Source organism: Nycticebus coucang, chromosome 9 (assembly GCF_027406575.1).
Source record: "Nycticebus coucang isolate mNycCou1 chromosome 9, mNycCou1.pri, whole genome shotgun sequence".
In the NCBI taxonomy this organism is placed as follows: Eukaryota; Metazoa; Chordata; class Mammalia; order Primates; family Lorisidae; genus Nycticebus; species Nycticebus coucang.
In genome coordinates, this window is record NC_069788.1 from 25,272,535 (window position 1) to 25,291,086 (window position 18,552).

The window sequence follows — 18,552 nt, forward strand, 5'->3', positions numbered from 1 at the left end:
ATTACAATGTTATACAGTGAACAATTTCTAATCTAATTTCAAATATCATTTATTTAAAGTAATATACATTAGCACAAAGGCAAATAACATTTGTCCCAATAAGACAAACTAGTGTAGGTAGAATCCCTCTTTATTTCTGATAGATACTTCATCTTACCACTGAATAAGAAAAGTCCACAAATTTGGATTAGGCAAATAAATTAACTTTGCACAAGTTGAAGAGGGAATATTTTAGGTGGAAAACTATTTCTAAACTTGAAGATGGAGAAAGCATGGCTCTCTCTAATTTAATCTCAAAATATGTGTGAGTGTGTTTGTGTGTAGAACTAACTAATAAGAACATAGAGCATCTTTCTCTACAGAACCAAATCAACAAAAACTCATTTAATATGTGTATAACAATGTGTGTGTGTGTGTGTGTGAAGGCTTTACAGAAAATGGTAAAGAAGTCACATCATTCCTAAAGGAACGAGTTTCAATATTTTATCTTTGTGGTATCTAATTTAGTTAAACATTATGATTTCAACATTAGATTCTGGTAGTGTAAACTCTCCTAAAATTATTAGGACTTGAGAATTTTCTTAACATCACTAAAAAATTTAACATTCAGTGGTTCTCAGATTACGATGCTGGAGCTCACAGCAAAAGCATCATTCAGGGACTTAATTAGAAATGCAAATTCTTGGGCTCCACTCAGACTTCACAGATTCCGAAATTCTGGGGGTCAGATCATAAATCTGGGTTTTAATGAGCTCTCCCAGCAATTTATATGCACACCAAAGTTTGGAAGCTTCTGTTCTTAATCAATTCCTTAGGAAAAAAAGGAGAAATTTGATGTATTTGCCAAGAAATCCAGGATCAAACACATGAAATTATTAGTTAATTAGGAAGCTTGCCACTGATGCATTTTCCAGATGCCTTCAGGACCTAGTTGACTCCTTTGACTAAATTAGAGAACAATTTCTATAGTGCCATACCTGTTCCACTTTTGCTCTTTAACAAATTCAAGCCCTCTCATTTTGGTCTCTAAAAATGATTTTGGTCATATTCAAAGTAACTCCCGATCAACAATTTGGGGGCTCAGTATTGTGACACTCATCGCCAGTCTGACTCACCGTAGTGTGTAATTCTCTTTAGTCAAGTCCCTATTTCTGCAGAAGAGGAAAACATTTATGATCCTTTCTCATATTTCTTTCTCTTACCACAGAGGACAGAATGTCCATCCAAGGATGTGCTTCTGGCTGCTCTCTATTTTTCTGCAAGGACAGATTAATTATTAAGTAAATTAGTCAGCGACTAGGTCATGGAATAGGCCACTCTCCCCCAGCGTGCAAGAATACTAGGTGAGTATATGAAGCTAACCATGGAGCAGAGAGGGACAGGAATAAAGTAGAAGCACTCAGCAGCCCAGCAGATCTAAGTAGCTGTACCTCCCAGCTCAGCTGAGCCTTGAAAGCGGTGAGGAATGATTGCCCTTCAAGTGCCTCAGAGGACCCCAGAAGACAGAAGGAATACAGAATGGTCTTTGTAGTCAGCCATACCCTCTATCCAAACTCTGAGATAAGCCAGCAGCATATTTGCTCCATTTGTCAATTTCAGGGACTTATCTTACTCTTTGTGGTGTTTCCAAAAGTTGAGTTCAGTTATGAAGTATTCCTGTTATACCTCCAATATTACAAGTTCTGCCTTCCTCTCATCATCCCAGCTGGAGTAACTATACCCTCCCAATGCCCCATGAGAAGTGATTCTAATTCTCGTTTTAGCTCTTACATTTTTCTTTACAGTTCTACTGTAGTAAGTCTGCCCAAACCTAGTTGTGTTGTGAAATATGATACCTTTACTTGATGAATAATGTCAGGCTCAAAGAGATCTTCTTTGAAAACGTTGTACCTTTGAGTTGGTGTTTTCACCATGATAGACCATCTGGATAAATAGAACTCGATAGATGACACACTTAGAAAACCATCAAAAGCTCCTTTGATGGCTCCCTTTACCCTAAGGCTGCTTTGTGGCTGTTGCCATCTTGAGAAATTTTAGTTTGTATTTATACACATTCACACCTTCATCATCAGTGTGGAAGCAGTATTTAAAATGCCCAAGAGCTTGAGTTTGCTGTGAGCCATGACACCATGCCACTCTACCTAGGGCAACACAGTGAGACTTGTCATAGATAAATAAATAAATAAATAAATAAATAAATAAATAAATAAAAGAAAATAGAATTAAATAAAATCCACAGCCCAAATTTTGGATTTTAATCAGGAGTTTCCAAAGTAAATGTTTCAGGAGAGGTATCTGGGTATTTAAAACACATAATAAATAACAAAAAAATAATAAACATTTTCCAGCAGAGAAGTCACATTTATTTCTCCCACACTAGTGGGAGAAAAAGATTGAAAAAACTAACATTTGCTCTTCTGTTCTCTCTCTTACTTCTTTACTCTTCCCTTCCTTCCTCTCCCTGTCTAGTCTTAACAGGTATAATTATCCACTTCAATGCAGATTACTTTCACATTTATCTCAAACTTCTCCCCAGAGCTCCAGGTTTGCACCACTAATAGTGGCCTACAACAAGGTTTCCCAGGGGCATCTGAAACACAGTACAACTGGAAGTGGCTCTGCCCACCCTCTGCACACAGACACACATCACACCTGCTCCCCCTTCAATAAACCTTATTTAAGTTAAGAGTCTACACATTTTACTGGGACAAAAATCTCAGAATTATCTGAAATGCATTCATTTTTTTCAATACAAATAATATAGATGGGTATCAATTTTTACCCTAAGTCCATACTAGTTCTTATTTTTGCCTTTTATTCATCTCCCAATACCAAAAGGTTAGTTTACCACCTGTAAAAATTGTCTCAAGTTCCTGTAGTAGATTCCTAATTAGTCTTCAAAGCTTAACTTTTTTTTCTAAACATCTTCTGAATCACTTCTTGAAATTGATTTTTGCAAAAAAGCAAAAACAAAAACAAAGGTCATTCTATACTTATGAGCTTCAAAGATTTCATGCTGCTTCTAAGATAAAGTCTAAAAGTTAGTAAGGCACATAGATACCTTACAAGTTGGCTCTAAAATCTCTTTTCTAATATTTACTGCTTCTCTTGGAACCCCCTTAAATGCTAATATAACAGAGACAAAGTCCTGAAAAAGAGAAAAACTTTGTATGAGCTGCCTCTTTAAAACCCCCACACTCTTTCTGGGAAGTAAAACTTGCATCTCGGCCACAGACCAGTGATCAGTGAGGAAAGGCATGTCCTTTGATTTTTGAACCACAGAAGTCTCAATGGAATTGTCTGGGCGGAAGTGATGAGATTCGCCAGAGATGGGGTTGATCAAAACCATTAAGTATTTAAACAACCAGAGCCTGAGGTTGGTCCCCCCTCCCCTTTAAATGCTCTGCATTTCTGTTTATAGTTAGGGCCTTGGCACTGTAAGATGGGAGTCGGACAGCCTTCTCACTTGCTGGCAAATTAATAAACTTCCGCTTACTCCTCAAATCACTTGTTCTCATTCTTCTTATGTGGCCTCAGGGACAAGGGCCAAACGTTTTGGAACACTAAACTCAAACCACACAAATTCTTCATTTTTTTACAAAAATACTTTTACACTTTTATTTCTTTATATAGTATATGTTTTCCTTCTGCCTAAAATATCTCCTCAATTTTTGTTTAGGTTTGTTCTTTTTTGTTTTCTTCTTCTTCTTTTTTTTTTTTTTTAATCCTTTCAGGTTGAGGGTACAAAGAATTACATTACTATGTTTGCATGTGTTAGGTAAAGTCCCTCTTATAACTGTATCCTGACCCCAGAAGTTCTGCCATGCACCCTAACATTGTGAGCATCAAGTGGGAGCACCAACCCCTCACGCTGTTCCCTTGCTCCCCCACCTGCAACCTTGGATTGATTTGAGTATTTCTCTTATGTGGGTGTGTATTAGATTGTCTGCTGGCTTCATATTAGAAGTGAGTACATTGGATTCTTGCTTCATCTCCTAAATGTTATCTTACCGGCACACAGTATCTCCACTGAGGCGTCTCACATAGCATATTAGCTGTGCGTTTGTGGATCTTTGCTCACTGAACTGTGCTCCTATGGGTACAGGATTTTGAGTAAAGCATAGCTATCTAGAAAATAACAGACATTTAATTTTAGTAGAATGAATAAATGAATGAACACAAGGTAACAAGCATATAATTATACCCATAAGTAACAATCCTGTTGGTAGGATTAAGTCAATAAATCAGTCTGTAGTAAATTGTCCAAGACAAACACACTTGAGGAGGGATTAAACATCTGAAAACTTACCATATTTTCCCTCCTCGTTTACTGACAATGTAAAGGAAAAGTGTATTTTCTGTTTAAAGTAGACTATATACTGCTATTTCACATCTCTGTCAAAAACTAATTCAAAATGTGGTCAGAAATTTTCCACATCTAATGTCAAGTCAACACCCCAGGTGTAATACGTGAACAGTGAGCCCGAACCACCCAAAGAAATGCATTTGGGGATCTGATGAAACTAAGAAATAATTGATAGCGGTATTGTGCTTACATTAGAAAATGGCACTTAAGGTTTAGAAATACGTGGTGAAGACACAGTTATGACTGCTAACATTTGCTTCAAAATAATATGAAATAGTAGACTAGTTAAGAATGCAGACAAGGCGGGTTTAGCCATGTGCCGATGGGTGTTGAGAACAGATGACAGATAAAGAGCCTGCATTATAATCTCTGTCCACTTTTGTGTATTTGAAATTATATACAATAAATATAGAAATATGTTTGTCATCATGACCAGTGCCTGCACAAATGCAGACAATTGAAGTGACATCAAATACTTGTTCTTGGCATTGGTCCTGCACTATGATAGTCTCTATCCTCTTTTATTTTTTCTCATTTATGTAAAACCTCCTAATGGTGAACCACTACATTTATTTTAGTCTTTGCTAAAGGGTGATGGCAAATATTGTTCAAGGCAGTGGATAATCCTTTGTATATTAGTCTTCCCCTTGTTCAATGCCTTCTCTAAAGTTTTTCCATAATCCATATTAAATATTAACCTCCCCCTTAGGCCCCCAGACTTTTGAACATTTCCCTGATGTCACTAATGTTGTTACATGGCTCTTGTCATAAAGTCTGCTGTGTAAGAGTTTTCCGGGATTAGAACAGATGAACATTAAGGCAGGCCATGGATAAAGACCCACTTTGAGGTCCAGTTTTCCTTTAGGAAGGACAATGCATGACATCTTAAAGTTGTTGTCCTGATTCTGTGTAGTTGGACAGAAACATTACTATGAATTAAACATTGTTATCCCAGACGATCAAATGGTATCCTTTATTTAAACTTGACCCTAATAGAAAAATGGAGCCTTCCTGAATGTGCATTTTTCCTCACGTTCTACTCTGTTTATAAACATCTGCAACTCTCTTGATTGTACTGGTCTCTCTAATGTTGCATTCTGATTATTCTTTAGCTGTGCAACTAAATAGAAATGTCCAGTTTCATAGATTCTCCAGACATCCCAACTCACTCCTTAGCTTGCATATGGATAGCCTATTTTTTCTTTTATAAAATTGAATGTTAGTCTCTGTTTTTCAATATTTCAGTTTTATTCCCTATAGTGTAATGTAGGCCTCCAGGTATATGCCATCCACAAACCACACTTTTTATATTATAGCATTTAGTGCAATGATGATGTTGTATACCATGTGGTCTCACTGAACCACCTTTTCTATTGTCAACTCCAACTTGGAGCCTCACATCTATCTTAAATTGATCAAATAAATATATTACCTCAAATCCATTTCAAAGCATCAGTCCTATTTTAACTGATCAAATTAGTGTATTGAAAAATGAAAGACTAAGTACCAATAGGATCTTGGTATTAACAAGCCATAGAAACATCTAAATAGTGACAAATACATACATCTGTTTTGGATTACCTAATCAATATGTATTTATTTATTCACACTACTACACTAAAAATCAAAAGGCTGATGAAAAGGAACATGCCAACTTATTCCTTGGGCTGTCGTCTCTACTTTTCAGTAATCGTTCTTATGTGTTACATTATTTCCACAAATATGTTTTTTTTTTTTATTAATTTTTTTTTTTTTTTTTTTTTTGTAGAGACAGAGTCTCACTTTATGGCCCTCGGTAGAGTGCTGTGGCTTCACACAGCTCACAGCAACCTCTAACTCCTGGGCTTCAGCGATTCTCTTGCCTCAGCCTCCCAAGTAGCTGGGACTACAGGCGACCACAAATATGTTTTAAGGTCTTTAAAGCAGTTTGCCTGTAATGTTAAAGACATTTGTGGGGAAGAAGGGAAACTTCCCCTTTACCCCTGGAAGGTTCACTAAAAGATCAACTTATAACAAAGCATATTAATAAGATAAAGAAATGACAAATTTGTTTACCATGCACACAGGGAGAATCACAGCGAGATTGCCCAATATCTCGATGAGGATCCAGAAGTTTATATTCCTCATTTCAGAGGGGAGGGAGAGATGAGGAATATAGTCCAGTGCGTTGAGTGATGATAAATGGCTACTAGGCAGTATGAACAGATACTGGAGAGAGTGAATGGCTGGGGAAGGAAACTGACTTGTAAATGATTCTCTTTGGAAATTACATTAACCTGAAAGAAAGGTATTATCTTTAAAATGGGTTAAGCCAAGTCTGGGGGAATTATTGATCTTCTTTTCTGACATATACTGAGATAATAGGGAAGGAAAAAAGACACTTGCTCTCTTTCCCTGGGTCCCTCTGGTTTTATGCAGATAGAGGGAAAGCCCCTCGGACTGGCTGTTGATTTCTAAGGACCTTTAATTCAAAATACTCTTCACATTGAGGAGTCGAATTTGAGGTGAAATTCCCTGAGCTCCTTCACAGTGATGGCTGACGTATGCCAGGTAATTCAATATTATTTACGAGAAGGGAGAAGGAACAGCGATTCAGGGGGAGGGAGAGAAGCCTGGCCTGCTGAATCAGGCGGTCGGAAGGCCATGGAAACCTATGGGGAGGGGACCCTGGGGTCAGCACTCAGCAGTTCTCACCAAGCAGGGACAAGAATGTGGGGATGAGGTGACCTAGATAATCAGTGGCCAGCAGCACAGATCAGTAACAAAACAACTAATAGATAATGACCAAGGTGCAGGAGAGAGACCAATGCAGGAGTTGCAAACAATTTCAAGTGGAGAGAAAGCGAATATTTATACCTGTGCTCTGCCTTTGCCCCTTCCTCTGTCTTTTCACCCCTGAGAGGGACCCACGTTCAACTTTCTTGGGAAGTGCTCTAAGCTTTCCTTTTGTTCCTAAACTTTCTGTTACACTTACGCTGTGTGGAGTCACTTTTGCTTTCTGCTGCCCTCCCTGTGCTGCTCCAGCTTTCCTTTCGGCTGCCGCACACTTCCCCTTTCCATCTGTCTGTGAACTGGTTGAACTCTGCTAAGTAATGAAACCAGGCCAGGAGGGTACACGGATCTGGGCCCCCTGAACCTCAACATTTTATACCGAATCCCGATTCCAACTCGTCTCAGCCCTTCCGTTTATTCCTTTCGCATAGGAAGACATAAGAACAAGATAATCCCTAGGTGTAGAAAATAACTGGGTAAGCGCTTTACAAAACTGAACTACAAATAGTTTTTATTAACTCTACATTGAGTACCATTATGAAAAAAAACTTTGCATGACTTTAGATGAGTTAATGTAGAACCTAACATGGAAAAGTTTGTAATTAATCTAAAATCTAGAATGTTAGGCTGGGCGTGGTTGCTCACTCTGGGAGGCTGAGGCAGATGGATTGCGTGAGTTCACAGGTTCAAGACCAGCTTGAACAAGACTGAGATCCCATCTCTAAAAATAGCGGGGCATTGTGGCAGGAGCCTGAAGTCCCAGTTCCTTGGGAGGCTGAGGCAAGACAATTGCTTAAGCCCAAGAGTTTGAGGATGCTGTGAGCTATGATGCCATAGCTCTCTATCAAGAGTAGAAAAAAAAATCGAGAATGTAGTGTATATAATAATCCGGCCTGATTGCCACTGTAAACACATTTTGCCATTAAACAAATGAAGGTGTGTTTTATTTTTGTGGTGGATGGTCTGTCAGAATCCTATTCGTAAGATTCTCTTAAATAATGTAAAAATAACTTCTTAGATTCATTAAATATTAAGAAATCTTACAATCTTTATAAACATTGTCTTTAGGATTCTAATAAGAGGAAAAGGGTTCTGTCATTTCTTTTTTTCTTTTAAGACAGAGTCTAACCGTATCACCCACAGTAGAGCACTGTGACTTCACAGCTCACAGCAACCTCAAACTCTTGGGCTCAAGTGATCCTCTTGCCTCAGCCTCACAGGTAGTTGGGACTACAACTACCTGTGAGGTGTCAGTCACAATGCCCAGCTATTTTTAGAGATGAGGTCTCACTCTGGCTCAGGCTGGTACCAAACCCGTGAGCTCAGGCAATCCACCTGCCTTGGCCTTCCAAGTGCCAGGATTATAGGCATGAGCCACCACACCCGGCTGGTTCTGTCATTTTTAACTGATGGAATAGTTGTTACTCCAAGCATGTTATAGGATGGCTCCTCCAGGACGTGGCCATCAGAGGTGGCTATAGGATACCATTGAGCCCCTGTTATGCTCTACCTCCAAGTTACTCTATTCCAGCCAATCTCTGACCTCTGGAGCTAATACAAAAGCAATTTAAGTTAGATTACATTAAAAAAAATTATTCTCAACTACAGAGTTTTAATACCCAGCAATGTGTCCCGCAGAGATAACTATTAAGAACTTAGAAGTTATGTGGTACATGTATACCATGGAATACTATGCAGCCTTAAAGAAAGATGGAGACTTTACCTCTTTCATATTTACATGGATGGAGCTGGAACATATTCTTCTTAGCAAAGTATCTCAGGAATGGAAGAAAAAGTATCCAATGTACTCAGCCCTACTATGAAGCTAAATTATAGCTTTCACATGAAGACTATAACCCAACTATAGCACAAGACTATGGGGAAAGGGCCAAGGGAGGGGAAGGGAGGGGGGAGGTTTGGGTGGAGGGAGGGCAATGGGTGGGGCCACATCTATGGTGCATCTTAGAATGGGTACAGGCGATTGCACTAATGTACACAGCTATGATTTAACAATAAAAAAAAGAGAAAATAAATAAATAAATAAATAAATCTTTCTCAATGCAAAAAAAAAAAAAAAAGAACTTAGAAGTTATTACTACCCTGTTTCCCCAAAAATAAGACATCCTCTGAAAATAAGACCTACTTACAGGAAAGATAAGATGTCCCCTGAAAATAAGACCTAGTGCATCTTTGGGAGCACACCTTAAAATAAGACACTGTCTTATTTTCGGGGAAACAGGGTACTTCGCCTAAGTACAAAACAAGAAAGTAAGGGAAGGGGGGATGAGGACCTTACTATGCTAATATTTTGCCTTGTGCCTTCTTTCAAGGGCACTCAAATTACAAGGTGGATGTCTTTGATATCTGCACACGCCCTTGAAGTAAATGTTATCACTTGTATTTAACACGAAGGAAACCAAGCCCAGAGAAGTTTAGGGTCAAAAGCGCTTTGTCAGAAGATAGAAGTAGCAGTCAGCCTTTCTTCCATTTTTATCTATTTTAAAACGTCTTTCACCTTATTGTGATTAGAATACAAAATATATCTCTCAACAATTTCCTCTGGAAATCAAATGTGATCAGGACTTAACCAGTCGCTTCTCTTTCCCAAATTCTTCCCCTAACTGGCATTGGTTTATTTTGTATCCCATAAAATGCTTTGCAAAGCTAAATATTTTTTATAATTGAACTAGAAAAATATATACCAGGATTAGAGTAACACATGTAATTTTGAGTCTTATAGTAGATGATTATTAACTAGAATGTGTATTTTAATTTAATAAATACCTGACTTACCCTTAGCAGTTAACTAAAATTAAATTTTTGTAGTTTGCAAAACAATCAACCGAACCAAAAAAATACAAACCTTTGTTTCTGAAATGTAGGCTGAGTCTAATTGAATCTGCCTCATGATTGAAACACATAAAGATTGCCAATATCTTTATTCCTATAGAAAAAAAAGAAATCTAGTGGAAAAATTTATAAATATTAGGATTTACATTGAACATTGTTTTTTATGATAAATATTTGATAGGAGGCTCTTTTTTTTTTTTTTTTCATTTACCTGCTTCTAATAAAAGTGAAATAGTGGAGATGATTCTGTCAAAGTCACATTTTGTGTATTGTTGTGCCTGCAGTTGTTGCCATGAGCTTTCGACATTAGCAGAGATCGATGTTGAAAGCAGGAGTTATGAGTTCTGAAGTCCACGGTGAAGGTGCCTTCTGGGGCCACTCCTGACACCAGGCTTTGTATGCACCATGAACATTTTAGGGGAATTATTCCTCAGTTGCAATCCCATTTTGCAAATCTAACAAAATCACCACTCCTTTCCCTCATATGCGAGTTGCCTTGAACTTAGGTTGTGCAGTTCTATTCCCTTTTCTTTGAGGATGAATTCATCAGGGATTTTCTTTCCTGCACAAAAATATTAGGAAGCCCCACCCTGCTGGTCTAGATGGTAGGGTTAAGGGGGGTGATATTTAAACTGGGAAACTAGGATTCCTGCTGCATTAACAGATCTATGCCTTTTAATACAAATGACTACACAGAAAGTTACAAAATCCATTGGAATATACATGAATATCAATGGACTATATTTTTTCCTAACTGCCACTAAGGAAATGACTGGGTTTTCACAGCAAATATTTATCAGATTCTCTGATGTTTACCTTTTTCAAGGCAAAAATCAGGACAAACAGCCCACAAATATAGCGTATGGACTTCTGTTGTTAATTTGGCCTAGTCATAAAACATTTACTTGAACTTGCTGGTATGCTCTGAATATCTCAACATCCTCCTTTTCCTCACATCACAGATCTACTGTAGCCTACATACTTGGAACAAAGTAGGTCCTCAGGATAAGCGTTCAATAAATGAGCCAGATTATTGAAGCGTATTAATACTATGAGAGAAGTATTCAACTTCACGTATCACCCTTGTCTTTGTGAACTCAGATCTATTCTTCCATATATCTCTTGCGTTCCTCTTTGCTTTCAGCTTAGGTAATTCCCTTATAGGATGATTCTCTAAATAGAATACACAAATATCTGCTATAATACCATTTTTTCTCAGGTCCAATGACCTCAGCATGGTCTTTGACTCTTTAAACCAATTGAACCTATTCATAATTTTCCTTTGTGATGGACAGAAAAGTGAGACCTTATTTCGCTTTCTATCCTAATGGAATCAACTTTTTCTTAAACATTGACATTTATAAGTCTGCCGTATGTACACTTAACTAGGATGCTACTTTTAATTTACAACATAATATTTCAACTACATCATAATCTGTTATATAAAGACTTTTTTCTGAGAAATTGTGACATTTAAATCACTAACTTTCAGACAATAGGTGACTTAATTGATCTACTAAAAAAGTAACTTTAGAATATTTTACTCAAATCATTAGAATTTTACCCAAACTAAATGCTACAAAGTTACACAAAAGTCAGCTACTACATTTAAAACAAAAAGATTCTCTATTTTTAAGTAAACAATTATTTAAAACAACCACCATAGACCCATAAAACAGAAAAAAGGTAAAGAGTGTATATGCTATTGTTTAAGGCAAGAGTATTATCACTGAACATAAAACATAGATAAAGCATTATATGATGTACAATTGCTAAAAAATGTTTTAGAGAAAATTCCAAAGTTCTAGCAAAATCTTTGAAAACATGGACACATCTAAATTCGTGATTATAATAATAAAAGAGTGAACTTGAATAGAGAGATCCAAGATTAAATAGTAAGAAACAACTTACAACACTGGTGTTTGTAAAAAAATTATTTATTATTCATTTATTGCTCTATAAACAAAAGTTAATTTGGAAGAATATTTCTTTGTAACATTGCATACATATAAAAAATTGAGCTACTTGGGAGGCTGAGGGGGTAAAAACACTTGAGCCCAGAATTGGAGTCCAGCCTGGGCAACATAAAGAACTCCATCTCTAAAAAACAAAAAAAAAAGAAAAAAAAAAGTTGTTGACTCTTTGGTTTATCATTTCATCCTTTTTGTTTTAAATATTCTAGAGTCTACCTGAATAATATGATAAAGTTTTGTTTTTTTAAAAAACAGCATCTCATATGGTGACACACAGTCAATGTAAAAACAATAATTCTACTTTGCATCCCTTAGCCACAGGCATATTAAGAATCAACAGATAGTCACAGACCACAGAATTATTTGGGGGATAACACTTGAATAACTAGATAGATCTTGAATAAAGTAAAAGTTGAATACAAACAGAATTCGACTTTTCCCACTGTTTAACTAGACATCATCTTGAATATACCAGATATTTGCTTCCACAAGTACAGAGTGACAACCCATCTCTCAACTATGGCTCATCTTCATCATCATAATGGAGGGATACGAGTGTATTCAGGACACAGGGCCATTTATACTATTCGGAAGCCATCTGCCAAGAACTACTTTAAAATCATACCCACTTTCTTGAGTTTCTGCTCATGTATTAATGTACAGTACTGTAGGGCATAAAATTACACTATCAAATTTTAATATCAAGGTACATTTAAGTAACATTTTCTTTCCCTAAAGGTTAATATGGGAAGAAAAAGAAAGTATATTTTTTGAAATGATAACATCCACAAACTGTGATGTTGTCTGTTTCAAAGTTAAATGCTGAGTAAATTTTTTAAGCACTGTGCTCTTGCTCAGTCTTATCCCTGGAGAGTTTCTCAATCATGGAAACTTGGGAAAGTTAGTATGTACAGATTCTGACATACAGGTATTTATGGAGGGAAACAAAAATAGAAGGAAAATAATCAATGCAAAAAGCCAGAGGAGAATAAATGTGCTGTGCCAAGGCCCAAGTTACCTGTCAGGAGTGGATGAAATAAAACATCAAGTACTTTCCAATTCCACTTCAGAGGAAGAGCTTAGGGACATTGCTATAAGCTACATATGTTTCCAGAAATTAAGGAAATTGCTGTACAAAAGGCAACAGAATTTTGCTTGTAATTCAACGTGATTAAACCCTAGTCTTAATATAATTTCAGCTTTAAAGTTATACAGCACTAAATTTCAGGGCTTTCCATTCTCGGCTAACTAATGGCAATTAGCTCATTATCCTCTCAGCTCTGAAAAATTTCCCATCCACCCCTAACAAAGATTTCCCATCCACTACTGACAAAGAATGGGTAATATTAAAGTCCATTACTGTGGGTACTAGACTTTGTTAATTTCCCCCAAGCCCCTACTGTCATATTGTCTCTTATTGTGTTTTTTCCCCATAGTTTTTAAACACTATAGAAAGTTACTTTATGACATAGATATTAATATTTTTTATTGAAATGTGCAATTTTACAATTGCCCCACATGGCAACTTAGGATATATTAAACCGTACGTATAAAGCAATGCAAAAACATTTCATATTTCTCACATGATGCGCTGCCTCTTGAGTTCTGTCCTTTGTAAAAACAGCAAACCCAGGTTAAAAATCTCTGGAATGGATATGGAGAGAGATATTTATTTCATTATACTAAGAAAGGCAAAGAGTATCTGATAGCTGAATATCATCATCAGATAATGGAGGAACTGTGAGAGGTTCACTTCTCATTTTTTTGCACGGTGAAAACACCGTGCAGTTAACAGAAAACAGCAAAAATCTTTGCAAGCTTACACTTCAGCATTGTCATGCTCATCTGATGTAAAAAAAGTTCGAAGTTTACATTTCTGAAAGCTTTTATACATTAAAAAAAGGAGTGGAAATAGTTCAGGTATTCTAAGTTCCTGTTGGCTTGATATAAATTTGAAGTTTAAAAACTGACTGTAAAAGATCAGTAGCTGATGTGTGAGTGGAGGGCAGGCTCCCTGGGTCCCGAGAAGAAAGTAGCCCCTCATGGACAGGCTTTCATGGCTTAAGAAAATAAATCCCCGTGAATGCAGTTGCACTACATGAGGCTGAGAATTTTCAAACACTTCAGGCAAAATTTTAAAACCTGCACATTAGTATAAAGTTGAAATGGTACTGTTGCTGCCCAGTTGCATAATGCTACACAGGAAAATTAATAAAACATTAAGAAAATAAAACAAATCCCGTAAATTTAAAGTGAATTAAAAACACAAAAAGGCTTTGTCCCTTTTTTGAATATTTTTGAACACATGAAAACACCACAAAAACATGCTATAAAGGGTCACAGAAAGAAGTATGATCCTTTTCTTAAAAGGAAAGGGCTTTGGAATGAAATAAAATCCACACATCATCTCTCTACAAAAGTTTCTAATTAAGACTTAAGAAGATCTACAATCTGAAGAAAGCAATTTAAATACAATCATTTTTTTTTTTTTTTTTTTTTTTTTAGCCAGTATCAATTAAAAACCAAGTGTTTACAGGGAAAGTCCATCTATATGGTTACTAACTTTATAACACAAAACAGTAACTTTACTGTACATTAGTACGCTGGTGAACGTATACATCAGACTCATAATGCCATCCTTACAGAAAGCTATCAACATAGAAAAAACTGCCCACAAGGTTCTTGGGACAAATATTTATAGCCTCCCTCATTTTGTGTTTTAATAGCTATTGGAAATTACAGTATTTTATTTATTTTTGTGTATGAAGTTTCCAAACTTTTGCATAAATCCCCGGAACTTGTTTTCATTTGGTTGATATGAATGATAAACACCAGCGTTGTAATTAAGCAGCGGACTGGACCTGCCGTAACTGTTGCCCACAGTTGTAGACTTTATTTCTGGGCGATGTAAACTGGCATTTGGTGTGTTGCCTGCTGGCTGCAGAGAGCTCTCAAGCTTGCAGAAGGGCTCAAAACGACTGTAAATGCGTCGGTCAGTTGAATGAGATCGCAGGAGCGCACTGGGTGTCAGCCGTGGAGAAGAAGTTGGTCTGCTTTCAGGAGTAATAACTGCTTTCATCTCCTTTGAATCTCGATACTGGATCTGTTCAGTATTAAACCTTGGGGCAGAAGCATCTCCTGCCCTTTCCAAGAACTTACTTTCAACTGGACCTGAAGAAGGTATTACTTTATTACCTTCATCGGATGGAGAATTCATTCCCTGAGAGGAGCTAACTGTTACATCTTCCTTACTCTTGTGGATACTACCTTGAGAGTTTGAGGAGGAAGAACGCTTTTTTCGAGGAGATGAGTCAACTTTAGGTTCTGATTTCTTTGGATTCTGATTTTCTTCACCCTCAGAAACTAAAGTGTCAGAGCTACTACACATTCTATAAAAGGCAGGTGCTTTATTTTTGGATAAATTTTCTTTCTTTTCTGGGGTAAGGCTAAGTAATGACCTTAACTTTTGAGATCCCTTTTTCAAAAAACTTGGGGAACCCTTGACTTCCTTCTTGGAAGTGAGTTCTTTGTTGGGTTCCTCTTTATTCACATCTAGTAAAGCAGCGATGGAAATTGATTTGCTCGTGGTGCCACCTGGGGGTTCTCTCTTGCTAACCTCCTCCTCCTCTTCCTCCACGTTGTGGGTCACATTGTGCATGCTTTTAGAACTTTTCAGCAAATCCTCTTTGGGCTTTTCTGGTTGTCTAACTCGATTCCTAGTAAGTGTGCTATAAACATAATGCTTACTATTTCCAGGATCTAAGTTGGCTTTTGAGTGGTCAAAGCATGGGAAACTTCGCCTTTTAAGTAGATTCTCATTTTGTTGATTCTTTAGATTTTCTGTCTGTTTATTTGCACACAAGGTCGTATATATATAGTTGTTTGATTCTGTAGGGGCATTCGGAGTTTGGTTTAAGACCGGCGAATGGTCTGCAGGAACCTGCAAGGTGTGCACTTTTGATGCCTCTGATTGCGATGGGAGCATGGGGATTGCTTCTGGTGTGGGTTTTTCTGGCAAATGCTGTACACTGGTAGGGGTTTCTGGAACTGCTTTAGGTGTGTCACTTCCCTGGGAACCAATGATAGTCGAATTGGAGGAGCCAGTTGTACAACTGCTAACTTCCTTTTGCTCAGGTAAAGTTGGTTTAAATACAAAGGAGGAACGAAGGCGAGAATGGGTATAAAGGGCACTGGCTTTCAAATTCTCAAGACTCTCAGAGCCCTCAAATCGGTCCCCTGAAGCCGCTCCATTTGAGTCGGGTGTAGCTTCCGAATGATCATTCAGGTAGGATTCAATTCTCCAGTTACGCAGGAATGACCTTGTGGTATGCTCAAGGGTTGGCATGCGTTGTTGCAGAAAGCGGATGTGATTATCTGTACCATTAAAAGATCTCCGCACAGTAGAATTCCTGTCTGCGATGTTGGTTGTCTTCCTCTGGGCAAGCCGATCGGCAAAACTCTGGGCAGGTATGTGGTGCTGGCTGGCATAGCCTCCCCGCGACGAGGACGCCACACTGAGACTGTCTGAAGGCCTCTTCCAATTGCCAGGCGGATTATTGTTTCTATTCAGAGCTCTGCTAAGCAGAAGGTATGGAGCTGTTTCTGGCTGTTCTCCAGCATAGCTATGCCTTTTCCAATTTTCATTTATCTGACTAGGTTGAAACTGACGTATTGTACTTGGACCATTGAAGTTTGGAACAAACTGAGGTTTGTATCCATGATTTCTTATGTGATACTTGTCACGTTCGTTCTGCGTATACATTCCTCTGTTTTTGAAGTAATTAGAATCTAGTTTGTGAATTTTGTCTTGTCTGCCAAAAAGGTTTCTTTGGCTGGAGATGGAGGCTAATGAAGAAACTGAACGCTGGTAAGTTCCATTTTCCCAGAGTGCTTTGCCATGCTTCACTCTTGCTGATTTTTCTAGAGCAAATGAACTGGGGACACAGGACCTGGCATAGAGAGTTCTAAATTCTTCATCAAAGGACTCAACAAGGTGTCCTGTGATTATCTGAACCATGCTGAGGTGAGCTTTCTCAAATGACCACATATAGCTGAAAAAAAAAATGGAAAAATTTTTAATTTTGCTAAGTCAAAATCCTAATAATAATACAAATTTCTACTAAAGTTATTATTTAATTTCAACAAAAGAATGCTTTTATGTGTTTTCCTTGGCTACCATAATTTAGAATATTTTCAATCATTATTCTTGTAATGCATGTGTATCACCATCCTCATATTCATATTTTAGATAACAATGCAACTCAAATTATGGTTTTGAGTCTACTAAAATTTTTTATGTTACCTTTCAGAAGTCCAAAGAATAGTTCACAGTGTATTTTGCTTCTCTGGCTAGCAAGATTTTATGGAGTAAAAATTGAATTATATTTCATATGTAACTTCCTGGCAGAATGTAGGAAAGCCAGTATTGGAAGAAAAGTTAGAGACCTGGTTTCTGTTGAGCTGCACGCACATGAGTTTGGGCACTTTCCCTGTGTCCAAAATGAGGACATGGGCAGCATAATAGCTGCTTTGTCCCTGTGGTTCTAATATGATGCAATGTGAGACACTTTTGTGCTAATGCATGTGTTTAAGAGGCTCATGTTTTCAGACTGTTATCTCTGTAGCTTCTCAGTAAGTATAATTTAGAATACCAGGGGCTGTAAAGAGAGGATTTGTGGGCAGCAGCCTCAGTCATTAAAGGGAAGATTTCACTGTCCTCAGTGTACAAAAGTAATAGCAAACATAGTCCTCAGAAACCATGCCAGTCAAAATACCAATAACAATCTTTTAATATGGAATATAATTTTCAGGAAATTAAAGTTTGTATGACTTTGCAGTCCCTTTCCTAAGGTTTAGAAGTAATAGCTATTTTGAAATTTAAAATTGAATTTTAAATCTGATGTTTGAAAACCTAGATGATATAATGTAAAGAGTTACAGAGCTGAAAAATAAATGAATTGTGAACATTCTATGCATCAAATAATGGTATATAACACAATTGGAGTTAATAGAAAAGGAAAAGGAGACAGAGATTTTCTCCACATTGAAGGATCTTACTATTTGCATAGGCTAGATGATGAGAAATGCAGATGAAAAGATTAAAAGAATGTACAGAGTAACAATTTAACATATGAGTGTGCCACATAAGAATGTTATTCTCATATGCTTAATTATACTTAAGATGCCTTTTGAATGCATGATATTGAGAAGAATATTTACTAAATGTTTTTTATGTGAACAAATGTGGGCCACCCAGCTGAGTTAAAAGAAATGGTACAAAAATGAATGACTAAAGAAATTTCCAATTTGATTGAAGATATGAATCCAAATTATGTTAGAAACATCAAGTAATGGAATAGTCAGCTATCAAGTATGAAGAAATCCTGGGAAAAGGAGGGAGTCTTATAATATTTTGATAAAGACTAGATACCTAGAAATTTAGACACAAAAGGTATAAAAGGACAATTTGTATGGAAAACAAAATATATGGATATGAGAAAGAAGGAATGATGGTGATGTCTGGTTGAATGAAGAAAAACAAATTATATTTAGCTTCCATATAGAAGCTATATAAGAAATTTATAAAGTAGT

At 37.1% G+C, this 18,552-nt stretch overlaps 1 protein-coding gene across 1 annotated transcript in view; it reads right to left on the reverse strand.

The window, feature by feature from the left end:
• Window positions 1–14,707: 14,707 nt before the first annotated feature.
• The window catches only part of FAM83B (family with sequence similarity 83 member B), a 78,372-nt gene continuing 74,527 nt past the window's right edge, over window positions 14,708–18,552 (reverse strand). Inside the window, exon 5 of the mRNA XM_053603686.1 lies at window positions 14,708–17,012. Coding sequence (XP_053459661.1) covers window positions 14,708–17,012 — 2,305 coding nt within the window. The remainder of the gene's footprint in view (window positions 17,013–18,552) is intronic.